Raw genomic sequence first — 14,246 nt, 5'->3', positions numbered from 1 at the left:
GGGGAGGGGGAGGGGAGGGGGAGAGAGAAGGCATGCATTCAACTGTTTTAGATGTACATGATAAACAAATATACCTGTGTCTTTTCTGTACTCTAGGTAGATTAGCTGATCCCACTGGAATGAGAGACTGTGGTAATGAACTTGAAGAGAGTCTATGCATCTCTGTGGACAGTTGGTGGGCTGGTAGGTTCTCTTCGATAACAAAATTTGACTTATACTTCAAAGAATATATTTAACCTGAATTTTAGAGACAGAGACAAAACAAAAACAACACTGCCCCTTTTTTAAGATGAATTGACCAGTGTCCTTGATGGCATGTGGCAGAGTTGATCAATCAAATGGGATATAATAATGTTTATGGGTGTAATCAGACTTTTCACAGAGAAATTGAATCAAGGAACTACAAAGATAATAGCCTCTAGGGAACAACATTGTTGGTTGTATGACAGGTTTACAAAGGAACATAGAATCTTTTCAAGTGAGACTAAGAATGCTCTTCTTTTTGCTCAGAAAAAAGGTGCTAAATTTTGAAACTCACAAAGCTGCCAGACTAATATACTTAGTTTGGTCAACCTATAAATGAGGCCTAATTATGTATGCAATACTGAGAACAATTTGTATAGATCTTCTAATTCTTTCATGGTGTGGTTTGTTTGAAATGAATTTATATAGAAATTTATTAGAATAATTCACCAATGGTTATAAATGACACTTACGACAGGATATTTTCCCTCACACTAACTTGAATCATTCTTTTCAAATCTGATAAACAGACTTGTCAACAGCTCTCAAATTACAATTTAATCTAATTTGCTTTGTAATTTAAAGGGTTAAGAATCAATATAAGCATATTATCTAACTAGCTTAAACTGCTTAAATGTGCAGGACTTGCTCCTCTATAATGGGAAAGCTTGAAGCTTATTAGGTTGCCAGTCAATAATTGTTGTTTTTGAAAAATAGGATAAAAGTATTTGGTGATATTCTGCATAAAAATTAGACTAAGTTGTAAAATATAAAATATGCATTTTCCAAATCAATAGTTATGCTTTATATTTGAGGAAATCTATAGTTATGCTTTATATTGTATATTTATGGCATTATATTTTAGAAAAATTAAAATTGACAATGCAATTTCATTGAAAGGTTGTGTACCATTATGAGAACAATTCAATAGCTTTTGTTTTTTTTTCCTTTTTTATTTAATGTTTGAAATAAAATTGTTATGCAATTCATTAAAATTACCTTTCTTAAAATACAATAATATGATACTTCGGTATGTATATATGTACCCATGATTATAGGACTATTAAACTGTAAGTTGATTTTCCTCAATAAATTTTAGTTGGTAATTTTTATCAGCATTCAGGATCTGTGAATATCCCTTAATGACTTACTAATTCCTAGAAACATGCTCTGTGTTTTGTCCCTGGTTCTGAGTCTAACCAGCCTCTTGTTTTCACAGATGTAAATTATTATTTGAGTGTGTTACCTTTCCTTGCTGCTGTTGATTCTGGAATAGCAGGGCTATCTCCAGAACAAATCACAATCTTGCCACCACCCAAGGATCAGATGAGGTTTTGTTATAATGTTTCTGGCTGTCAGTCTGCCTTCCCTGAAACAATGAACAGATGGAGAGACTTTTTTCAGGTTTGTCATTTAAATTTTATATCAAACTACTCATACATGCCAAGAGAATACTCATTGAGAAAGTCTTTTATGAAAGACTGTTTTTTTATTTGCTGTATACTTTTCTTAATATTAAAATGTAAATTGTATGCAGATATTATTCTCATAACTGGTGTATAGAGTGCATGCCAGAGAACCTTACCATTCTTATTCAGTACTAATGCAAAATCCACTTGTTCTCAATGCAAGTGAAAAAAATGGCAAGCTTGTAGACCATTTTAATAGAGAGTGAATAGGCACGCAAATAATTGAGACTTTAGGCTATTTGTGACATATTACATGAGCTGGAATCATAGACCTATTTTAGATAAGTCCATCATTATTGAAAGTGAATTAATAACCACTCACTTGTAGTTAGAGGTAAGCAATGATATGTTGTTCTGAACAAACCATTTGATGACCAAAATGAAATATGTGCATCAAACATAGAAGAAGCTAAAAGTTAGTGATTTAAATATATATTTACTAATTTTAAATGGTTAATTCATTGCTTTTGGTATACTTTAATTTTTAACTTGTTCTTATTGCTTTTGTGAAAAATGTTTTAATGTTGACAGTGAAAATGACAATAGCCCTTTCAAGTATTAATTGAAGCTCATTTCAACCCAATGATATGCTTTATCAAAAAGTACTATTATTTTATTTGCTGTTAAGCACTAGGGATGCTATGGAGTGACAGCATTCTTGGTTCATGCTGACTATTGCTTATATTTCTGAGTCTGGATGGATTTTAGCAGAGTCACCCACATAACACTCCTTTGTCTATTCCTTAGTACATGCAGTTGCCTTCTAGTGACTTTGATGGCCTTCTCAAGAAGTTATGGGATGCCCATACCTTATCCTTGGAGTATCCCACCAGGGCCTTTGTAGACAGGTAAGAAATATTTTTGTCTCTACTTTAGTTTGATTGTTTTTCCATTTATTGTAGATGTACAGATAGTTGTGAGCCTTCATGTGCTTGTTGGGAACTGAATTTTTAGGACTTTTGCTCGCTTCTGGCAACTCCACTTGCTCTGGTCAACTCTGCTTGCTCAGCACCTGCTTGCTCCATCCCAGGGATTTATTTATTATTGTACATAAGTACACTGTAGCTGACTTCAGAAGCATCAGAAGAGGGCGTCAGATCTCATAATGGGTGGTTGTGAGCCACCATGTGGTTGCTGGGATTTGAATGCAGGACCTTCGGATCAGCAGTCAGTGCTTTGACCCATTGAGCCATCTTGGCAGCCCTCTTTCCATTGATTTAACTAAAATGTCCAAAAGCAACTTAGGAAAGAATGAGTTTGTTTCATCTTACAAATTGTAGTCCATCATAAAGGAAAGCCAGGATAGGAGCTCAAGCAGAACATGAGGGCGGGAAGCAGAGCAGAGAGCACAGAGGACTGCAGATTAATTGGATCTCTTCCTTTGGTTTGGCTAACTTTCTTATGTAGCTCAAGGATACTGACATTACTGCCTACAGTGGCTTTCATTCACTTGCATGAATTCACAATCATAAAAATACCTCACAGGTCAATATGATGGACACAGTTCCTGAATTAAAATTCATTCTTACCACACACATCTACATTTGTTGTCACATTGACTAAAACTAGCCTGCATGGCCTTATTCTTTTTGTTTTGTTTTGTTTTGTTTTAGGATAATCATGGTTTTTAATCTTAATAATAAAGGATAAGTGTAATCTCTGGTGATTATGATATTGAAGGACAGATTTAGAATATATTTTTGAGTGGAAGAAGAAAAACAATATCTGAGAAACAGCTGGGAACATAGTTCAGATGACTCGATTGCTTGAGCTCCTATCCTGTTTTTACTTCTATGCAAGTAAGAAGGTATCAATTTGACTTCTAGAAGTCATGTAATAGAAGCCAGCATCATGCTATGTGTGTCATACTCATGCTGGGGAGGTAAAAATTAGTGGGTCCCTGGAACTCACTGGCCTTATGGTGAGTGCAGTCACTGGGAGACCCTGTTCAAAAAAACCACAGAGGGACCAGACCTGAGGTTGTACTCTGGCCTCCATATTCATGCATAGTCCTCTAAACACATTCAAACACACAAACACATACTCACACTCTCATTCATACAAACACAACACACACCATACACATACACTCACTCATAAGTACAAGGTAGACGTACTCATGCATATATATAAATTCTGAGGAAAGGGAATTAAGTTATCTTGTGAATGGTGGTGGTCAAGTTGTAATATTTGTTATAAACTCCTTTTCCACATTTAGAGAACTTCCATTTTTTCTATAAAAATAAAGCAATAGAATAGATTTTATTTTTATTTCTATTACTGCTTTATCTTCATGTCTGCTTCTGTGTACTGCTTGCATGCCTGGTTCTCATGGAGGCCAATCAGAAACATTGGCTATCCTGGAGCTGTGACCCATCAAGTGGATTATGGAAATCAGATTCAGGTCTTCTGGGAATCAAACCTAGTCCCTGTTTGTTTGTTTTTTGGGTTTTTTTGTTGTTGTTGTTGGTGGTGGTTTTTTGTTTTTTTGTTTTTGTTTTTGTTTTTTGTTTTTGCTTTTTTTTTTTTTTAAGACACAGTTTCTCTGTGTAACCCTGGCTGTCCTGGAAAGAACTCTGTAGAACAGGCTGACCTTGAACTCAGAAATATGACTTCCTCTACCTCCTAAATGCTGGGATTACAGGAGTGCGCCACCACCACCCGGCTCCTAGTCCCTGGTTGAACAACTGTGCTTTTAACCACTGAGCTACCTATCCAGGCCCCAGAAAATTACAACTCTAAGCACAGGAATGACAAGTATTTAAAACATTTTAAATTTATAATGATTATAGAGATTTTTCTTTCTAGATACATTTCCTTTTTTAAATTAATTAATTATTTTTTACACTCCATATTTTATTCCCCTCCCCCCAAGTCCACCCTCTGACTGTTCCACATCCCATACCCCCTACTCAACCCCTATCTCCATGTGGATGTCCCCACCCCCCACCCCACCTGACCTCTAAACTCCCTGGGGCTTCCAGTCTCTTGAGGGTTAGGTACATCATCTCTGAATGAACACAGATCTGGCAGTCCTCCACTATATGTGTGTTAGGACCTCATATCACCTGGTGTATGCTGCCTGGTTGGTGTTCTGGTGTTGGACAGATCTCAGAGATCCAGATTAATTGAGACTGCTTTTCCTCCTACTGGATCACTCTTCTCCTCAGCTAATCTTAGCATTTTGTACATCCAAATTCTTTGCATTTTTAGGATGGGCCCAATGTATTTAAAGTTTCTCTAAATGGAACATCATGAAGTTTTTGGTTATTAAATGTGTAACTGTCAGGATCCTATCTTTACTAATTGTAGCAAAATACTGATATGAATATTGCAATCTACTTCCTGAACTTCAGGTTTTTCCCTTGGCCTTTCTTATCTTGCTAATAAACCTTAAAATACAATTATTAAAATGCTACTGTAAGTTAAATAAATAACAACTGAGTTCTCTTTATTATTAAGAATAGTAAAATAAACCATTAAATTATTTAATGTAACAGAATTTCAGCTTTCTTCCATTTTCCTGGCACAGAGTTTGGGTCTTATCTGTTCAGTTTGACACTTAATACAATATACTGTATGGAAATACAATAATACTGGATAGAAAGTCTCATGTTCACATTCCTTGTGTCTCACAGGTTATCCTGTTTTTCTGCAGGGTCTGCTGCCTCTAAGTTTATGGAGCTTATAAGCTGGATATAAAAGATCAATTCTACTCAGCTTTTTCTCATATTTGTAAAAGTTATATTGAACATATAAATGTGCTAGAATTGCTACAGTATAAAATAAGTGCAAATAGATGGAACAGAACATAAACTGTGGGTTCACATCTTTTAGTGAGGAAACTCACTGTTTTCACGAGATATAAACCATAGCTACAGCCAGTAAACTGAGCAAAAGCTCCGTTTCACATCTATTTCCATCTCACCTATATTAAAAGATTGCTGGATCCAAGCAAGGCTTCTGTGTCTCTCCAGTACACACACACACACACACACACACACACACACACACACACACAGACACATACACACACACACACACACACACACACACAGACACACACACACACCACCTAACCAAAAAAGCTATGAATTTTGAATAGAGCTGAGGTGGTGTATATAGGAAGGTATGGAGGGAATAAAGGGAGGAGAAAAGAAATGATTTAATTGTATCTCATCCTCAGAAAATTAAAGAAATAATTTAAAAAACAGAAAGCTACAATATTCAAATCATTTTGAAGATGTTACATCAGAAACTTAAATAGATATCCTAGTATTTTACCCTAATTTCCAGAACTTATATGCCTGACCAATTTTGTTCCTGTAACCAACCACAGACTGAATTTTGCTTGGTGATAGATTACAGTCTCCTTACCTTCAATATTGATTACTGATGTTCATTCCCAGATCATCTTCTACTTTCAGATCCATACCTATAGAGACCAAAGCGTGCCAGTCAGTCTCTGCAGTTCCTAAAGAATGCAACCATTCAGCTGGGAGAGGTTTGCAGAAGCAGAGCTGCTTCTAATGTGAAGGGTACTCAGGGAGAAGAGTAGAGGCAGTCGATTACGTGAGTGGGACAGTTCAAGCCATCGGTACCTTACTGACCTGAAATCATGGGCCGTCAAGAGTTTAGAGCCTACCTGTAAATCCTATAATGTGGTATCAGTCATATTGCCATGCCCTACCAGATTTCTGCTTCTTCATATAAGATCCTGATGTGATGTTTGTTTTTGTGTTATTTTGTTTTGTTTTGTATTTTTATTTAATCATTAGGTGGTTTGATGTTTTCAATAATTTTTTATGCCTAATATTTCTGATACGGCTTTGAGATGTCCCTTAGTCTACCTGTTCTTGATCTAAGTTTGTAAGTCTGTACATGGTGTTGTTTTTTACAGTCCAGTCCCCTCCTATTCTGCCCTCTGACAGTTCTTCATCCCATTCCTCCACCCCTGTTTTCAAGAGGATGTCCCCATACCCCTCCACATACATTTCACACCTCTCCAGGGTTCCCCACTCCCTGGGGCCTCAAGTCTCTAGGGTTAGGTGCATCTTCTCTCACTCAGGCCATACCAGGAAGTCATCTGCTGACCTTCTAGTCTATGCTGCCTGGTTAATGGCTCAGTGTCTGAGAGATGTCGAGGATCTAGGTTAGTTGAGACTGCTGGTCTTCCCCAACTTCTTCCTCCTCAACTTCTTCCAGCCTTTCTCTAATTCAACTATATGGGTCTCTGACTTCAGTATATTGGTTGGGTGTCAGTATCTGCACCTGCACCAGTCAGCTGCTTGTTGGGCCTTTTGAAGAGCAGGCATGCTAAGTTCTTGTCTGTGAGCACACCATAACATCAGTAATAGTGTCAGGCCTCGGAGCCTCCCCACTGAGGTGGGTCCCAGTTTGTGCCAGTCATTGGACCTCCTTTCCCTCAGTCTCCTCCATTTCTGTCTCTTCAGTTCTTTTAGACAGGAACAATTCTGGATCAGAGTTTTTGACTGTGGGATGGTAATCCCATCGCTCTACTTGATGCCCTTTCTACTGGAGGTAGATTCTACAAGTTCTTTCTCCCTACTGTTGGGCATTTCATCTAAGTTCCCTCCCTTTGTGTCCTGAAACACTCTCATCCCTCAGGTCTCTAGTACATTCTAGAGGGTGCCCTCAAGGTATGAGGCACCCTCACACCTTCCAAGTTTGCATATTTCCATTCATTCTGCTGGTTCTTAAGGCTTCACTTCTCTTACTCCCTCCCCTACCATAGCTGATCATGTTCCACCTTTCCTCTCCTCCTTCCCTCTATCACCCAGGTCCTTCCTTCCCTCTGATTTATGTATAGCAATTACTCTCAGTGTGAGTACTGTGATTCACAGTTCTTTGTTGCTGTTTTGGTCTATGAGAAGCCCTACTGGGGAGCTGTAATCCATCCTACTCTCTCTTATTTTTTAAGATAATGTCTTACTACAGTAACACAGTCTGCCTGTTCTTGATGTCAACCTGTACTTACCAGTGTAGATCTGAAATGTTTATCCTCCTGTAATACATGTGATATCATGATTTAGCTTTAGCTCCTGGAGTAGCCATGAGAGTCATCTGACACCAATAAATTTCTTCAAGCAAACTTATAGAACTTTGTTTTTTTATTTATGGTTTCAACTATCAGCCTATGAAACCACTCCATAGGAAGACAAGGTTTGACTTCTGTGATTCTCATGCTATGTGTAACCAGTGTGCTCTCGATAGAGTTGTTCATTGCTGCTCATTGTGCTAAGTGGGGCTTACGTTGTTGTAGTTGAAATCACTGCTTACATTGATGCTTCATTCTTAAAATAACTGCCTTCACTTTCTCATATTTGAAAAGAAACTAGAAGACTGAGTTGGTAGAGAATACAAGTTTATTTTGACTTTTTCTAAACAGGGGTTTAAAGTCTCCTAATGTGTCTCACTTTTCCTAGAGATGTCGTGCAGCTTGGTAGGAAGAAAGAAGGAAATACACATAAGTTAGCTCAACTGTGAGTTAGATACACTTTCAGAATTTCAAGAAAGCTCTTCCTGCTAGGTGAATATGTTCCCTCAGGCCAGGGCTTTATTTACAGCCTGTCTTCCCTCAGCATGAAACTCCTGGGAAAAAGGTATTTCTCTGGGGACTATTGGTTTATGCTTCCTGTTTTAACATCTTTGACCTTGATACATACTCTCAATATCTTACTCTACTTTGAATTAAACTTCATCTGTGATTTTTATTTCTTTTTTTTAATTTTTTATTAGAAGTTTTCTTTATTTACATTGCAAATTTTATCCCCTCCAACCCCCCATGCCATCCCCCCACTCCCTGCTCACTAACCCATCTGCTCCCACTTCTCTGTCCTGGCTTTCCCCTACACTGGGACATCAAGTGATTTTTATTTCTTAAGAAATGTCTACACATCCTGGTCCTAGAAAAGACAAGCTAGAACAACCATCTAAGCTTGGTCAAAGCCTCACAAATTCTGTCTGTAGCCTTTCTTCCAATGAGGTCTGCGTCTGAGTAAGTTATTGTCCCAGGTCTGTCCAGGTGTTGGCATCTGTACTCATCTCTTGGGAATCTCTTTGTCTTTCCTCTGTGTCATGGCTTTCCCTGAATTTCCCTTCTGTTTCTCTCTTGGTATGCTTCCCCTGCTAGGGCTCAGGTTCTGGATAACTGAATATGGGTGTAGAGTAGGTAGAAACAGTTGAGATACTTGACATATGCATACACTTTATTAATTGTTGACTGAGAATGTAGTTGAATACAGAAAGTGTGAGGTAGTTTTCATATTGTGAGTCATTTCCCCTGATAGTCAATGTTTAAGTTTGCTTTGACTTCTCTCCAATCAACTCCACTTTTTGTAAATGTCTTTGCTTTGTTTTATTTTCTGCCTCACTTCCTGTTCCAGTGTGTCTTATGACTAATGGCTCCCCATGGTATCTGGCTGAGTTTCCTATTAAATTTAAAGATGAACATTCAGAAAACCAGAGTGCTTATGGAGGTTTTGTACACTGATCATGCCTGTAAGCCTTGGAGTCTGAGGAAATCTTCCAGCTAATTAGCTAAGTGATTGCTTGACTGCAGACAGCCTATGGCCAGCTGTCCTGAACATCAGACATTTTTCAGTCCCCAGTTCAAAGGGGAACTCAAGACCTGTTTGTTGCAAGTCTCATAATCAACTATTGCCATTTTTTTCTATTTGAAAGGACAAAGACAGTTGTATTTATATCAAATTAAGGCTTACCTTAGGAAGTGATTCAATTTTCAAATATTGTCTTCAATGAACTTAGGTAGAATTGACATGTAATAAAGCACACAGATTTGGGTAATTATTTATTTGAGTGAACACTGGCAACTGCAAACACTGAAAACTAAATGCATGCCTATTGCCTTTTCTAGCATGTTCCTCATATGTCTTTCAATTTCTATGCATCCTAAAAAAATTCTTGTGTTTCATTTTCTTGCTTTTTTTCTTTTTCCTTTTTTTTTCTTTTTATCTTTCTCTTTTTTTGAGGCAGGATTTCTCTGTGTAGTCTTGGCTGTCCTGGAACTCCCTCCATAGATGAGGCTGTCCTGGAACACACAGAGGTCCACCTGCCTCTGCCTCCCAAGTGCTAGGATTAAAAGTGTACACCAGCATATGCAGTTTCTAATCTTCCTTTTAAAAAAAGTACAAATCATATAAAGGTTAAAGCTCTCAGGGTACAGAAATAACATTTGGTACATTTCATTCTTCAGACAAGGTTGACAAGCATGAACAAGCATGACGCATTATTTTCTTTCTTCTTCAATCTGTTAAAAAATTAATTCATTCATTAACTTACAAAATGGATCTCATGTACCCTGACCATTGATCCCAATCTTCCTGCTTTGTGTAGCAATTGTGAATTTCTAGCTTGTAACACTAGACCTGTGTTTGTGTTTGTTGTAACATATCCAGACTGTAGGTTTTAAACATGTTTTAGTATATTTACTCCATGGTTTTCATGTACGGTGTGCATAAGGAATGATAAATGATAAATGAAAGGTAGGATATTAAAAGGTAGTGACTAATTGGATCAACCTTTATACATTTATATTTTGTTTAGTTATCTTTACAACTCCTGGAACAAACCAAATGGGCAGTATTCTCATACTTCCTTTCCAAATGTTTGGATTTTATTTTTTGGTAGATGATTTCTGCAAAGAAAGATTAAAGTTCTTTGGAAATAAATCTTAGTTGATATTTTTTTCTATTTATCTTTTAGATACAACTTCTATTCTGATCAAGAAGCAAGTTTTGAGAAAAACTGGGCTATTACTGTGTACTATTTAGGGGAAGCCCGTCTCCCTACAACCCTGATTAGAGCACACAGTTTTCAGAGGGGCCTGCCCCCACGAGTACTTGATGATATTGACATAGCTCCTTTTATTCCTGATTTCACTCCTCTTCAGAACAAAGTCCTGGTAACATTAAATCTTCTTGGAGATATTGACAGATACTCAGGTAAAAATTTTAAAATAGTATTGGAAAACAAATCAGGACTATATAGGCTACTATTCTAAGTAGAGGTATCACCACACCAGTATGCATTAAATATGCTATGAAGTCCCATGGGCATATTTTGGGTTTCATTAGCAGTAATTACTCTTGTTAGATGATAAACTCATTGATCAACTACACTTTTTAAAAATTTATGACATGGCCCTTCATTTTAATGCCATATTGTACCTTGACATCTATAATATTAAGTGAAGTATGTAATATGAACACACATGTTTGTATATAGCCATTATTTCACTCAATTTCAATCTCTTCTATTTCACTCTTAAGTCTAAAGAAGACAAATGAGCTGGTCAGTGATGGCACACACCTTTAATCCCAGCACTTGGGAGACAGAGGCAGAGGCAGACTGATTTCTAAGTTTGACGCCAGCCTGGTCTACAGAGTGAGTTCCAGGACAGCCAGGGCTACACAGAGAAACCCTGTCTTGAAAAACAAAACAAATACCAAACCAAAACAAGAACAAACAAACAAAAAAAGACAAATGAATTTCAAAAGAAATTAAAAATTTCCATCATTAATGAAATCACTATCTACCTGACTCACCAGATACTTTTAAACCATTGCTGACTCATCAAATGTTTTTAACAAAGGTCAAGAAAGATGACCTTTGCTTCATAATGCAAAAGCAGAGTGAAAAACTGACTACATCAACTGATTGAAAATTACCATAGCAACCTCATTTTACTTGTGTCCTAGGACCTTGAGATATACTAAACATATATATGCTCTTTCTATTATGTAAAGGGATGTTTTATGTGTCTCTAAAATTATAAATAAAAGAAATTAGACATACATTTATTATCTTCAAATCTGTGGAAAACTTTTGCAAAAAAAATCAGATCTACCAAATACATTGGTGCCCCAGTGCAAATGATGTCTCTTCTCATGTCAGTATTGGTTGTAGTGTGATACTGTCAGTCAACAGGCTACTTCCCTCATTCAGTGAACAGTAGCCCTTCAGTTGGTGGATAGCATTTGAGAGGTTTATATTAGAATCATTTTATCATAGACATGCAGTATTTTCTTTAATGAATTTATTATGATTATGGAAATTGTTGTTATGAGCTTTGATGGACATCACAGGCTCAGTCCATGTATACCTAATTTCATAATATATGTCACAGCCACTTAAAAAGCATGATACTAAACTTTTAGGTTAGGTATTGAAAAATGATAATAGTATCAGTGAATCAAATACTCTTTATGTACTGATGATTTTAATGTTAAATGATAGAAAGCAAATGAAATAAATATGATCAATGGGTATTACCTAATGGAAGTAAGTAATGTTTTCAGGAATTGACAAGTACTCATATATATTTTTTAATCTTTTCTAGGATCGTTGTCTTTGACTATATGGGAAAGTCTCATGAGTACAAAATTTGCAAGGAAATTATTTTTAAATGCCTTTGAAGAGTTCCTAGGAACATCTCCTTAAGACACAAAATTTTTAGTGAATTGTGAACAACTGCCTTTGACCACAAGCAATTAAAAATAACAAATATGATCACAATCATCTAGATCTATGATTTGGGCTGTTTTGCCTAATGTTCATTTTTTAGGATTTTTCTGCATGTATTCCTACTAATGAATTTAAATTAATTTTGCATGTTAACTCACAAATTTTAAATTCTTTAACACTTAATCTTAAGATATAAAGATACTGGTCAATGACAACAAAGTCAGAAAGAAATAATTAAACTTATGTTAAGCTTCTATGTGTGCTTTCATTTTTAAATCTAGAAGGATAAATCTTACTGATGTTTAGCCAAACATTTTGCAGTCCAATACTGACATTCAACTTAAATATTTTAATCTCATAAAACTTAATTACAAATCAAGTTTACCCACTTAATCAGGTTTGATTTATGATTTGCTAAGTTTATAATGAGTTGTTAGAGTTTCCATCATTGACCTGTTTGTAAAGAGTCCTTTGGGGTAAATTTCTCAGAGTTGTACCCTATAAGAGAGAGAATACACTGGATAGACTTGATGATTTCCAAAGGTCTCTCTCACTGCTTCAGCTCCCCCTGACCTGAGTCTGCACATAATCCAAGCCAATGGTTCACAAAGTATGTCATTATGTTTCTCACCACAACTTCACTACTCTGTATCAGTGTTCTCTAGTTGTTGCTTTTCTTCTCCTTGAACCCAGAAATCATGGCAGAGGCAACCTAAGAGAGAAGAGAATTATTTGCATTCACAGTTTCAGAGCACATAGTCCAATATGATGCAGATGACATGGCATGTCATGGCATAGGAATGGGTATCTGATGCCTCTCACATGCAGTTAAGTGTGGGACACAAAGGATATGAAACTCAAGCAGGGAAAGGTTGCAGCTAACAAGTGCCTGTCTCTGGTGACTTAAGTGAACTAGCTGGGCTACATGACTTCAAAAGAAGGTCATCAGCTAGAGACTATATGTATTCAAATATATGAGCCTTTATGGGAAATTTCACATTCAAACTAAAACAAAACCACAAGAATGATTATGCAGAGCACCAAACATTCTGTCAAAAATAAAATACAAGAAAACATCTAAGATAATAAAGCAAACTGCTCTCTATGGAAGACAACGAAAGGACACAGCTGCAAACCAAGCGCAGATTTTCTGCCTGCTGTCCTATGTGACCATGTCTTTCCCAAGAATTCTTGTCATGACTAATCTCCTCTAAAACTGAAAAGGTCCTTTCCCAACACCAACTGTTGACTCATGACATTATGATAATATCACCAGGCTTGAATGTTGACTTAGAGTTTCACTGCTGTGAAACTCATATAAAGGCCATCATTTAACTGGGACTGCCTTATAGTTAAAGAGGTTCACTCCATTGTCATGATGGTGGGAAGCATGGCAGTGTGCAGGCAGACTTGGAGTTGAAGGGGTCAGGAGTTTTACATCTTAATCCTAAAACAGACAGAAAGAGTCTGTGTTCTGCAGTCAGCCAGCAGGATGCCCTGGGCAGAGCTTAAGCAGAGGAAACCTCAAAACCCCCACAGTGGCACATTTCCTCCAACAAGACCATGCCTATTCCAACAAGACCACATGTATTCTGGCAAGATCACACCTCCTAATAGTGCTGTGGGCCAAAAATTCAAACACATCATCTATGGGGGCCAAACCTATTCAAAGCATCAGAGATGTCATTGAAAATGCAACTCTCTCCCATGATCACAAGCTGGTACAAATTACATCTGAAACTGTAAGACTTTCAGTGATGACTGGAAATGGGATCTGAATACCATCTTTTGTCCAGGTAAAAGTACAGCATTCCAATGTGCCTGATGTTCACAATGTCATTATATTCATGTGGTCTTTTTCTTAAAGTACAAAGATGTATCTTCTCCCAAAGTGACAGTTAAAATGGGCCTCAGTGAAGATCACAAGTATGATGGAGCTGAGACAAGTCCTGGAAAGAGAGTCACTTCTTCTTAATCTTTCTGTTGTTTGAAACTGGTGAAAATACTTTTTAAAAAAACTTTTGGCTT

The 14,246-nt window shown here is 37.0% G+C and overlaps 1 protein-coding gene and 1 long non-coding RNA gene across 2 annotated transcripts in view; one reads left to right on the top strand and one right to left on the bottom strand.

The window, feature by feature from the left end:
• CUNH6orf58 (chromosome unknown C6orf58 homolog) overlaps positions 1 to 12,284 on the top strand; it is a 15,627-nt gene extending 3,343 nt beyond the window's left edge. Inside the window, exons 2-6 of the mRNA XM_031380330.1 lie at positions 97 to 183; positions 1,463 to 1,647; positions 2,460 to 2,560; positions 10,458 to 10,696; positions 12,094 to 12,284. Coding sequence (XP_031236190.1) covers positions 97 to 183; positions 1,463 to 1,647; positions 2,460 to 2,560; positions 10,458 to 10,696; positions 12,094 to 12,194 — 713 coding nt within the window. The 3' untranslated portion in view covers positions 12,195 to 12,284. The remainder of the gene's footprint in view (positions 1 to 96; positions 184 to 1,462; positions 1,648 to 2,459; positions 2,561 to 10,457; positions 10,697 to 12,093) is intronic.
• LOC116097723 lies at positions 1,505 to 12,926 on the bottom strand. The gene is made up of 4 exons (XR_004121534.1): positions 12,850 to 12,926; positions 9,455 to 9,495; positions 6,090 to 6,147; positions 1,505 to 1,612 (listed from the first exon to the last, which is right to left on the bottom strand). It is a non-coding gene; the product is annotated as an uncharacterized LOC116097723 (long non-coding RNA).
• Between the last annotated feature and the right edge of the window lie 1,320 nt (positions 12,927 to 14,246).

The sequence above is a fragment of the Mastomys coucha genome, unplaced genomic scaffold (assembly GCF_008632895.1).
Source record: "Mastomys coucha isolate ucsf_1 unplaced genomic scaffold, UCSF_Mcou_1 pScaffold2, whole genome shotgun sequence".
Classification (NCBI taxonomy): domain Eukaryota; kingdom Metazoa; phylum Chordata; class Mammalia; order Rodentia; family Muridae; genus Mastomys; species Mastomys coucha.
The sequence above is the reverse complement of the archived record's forward strand: the minus strand, read 5'-3'. Positions and strand labels throughout refer to the sequence as shown.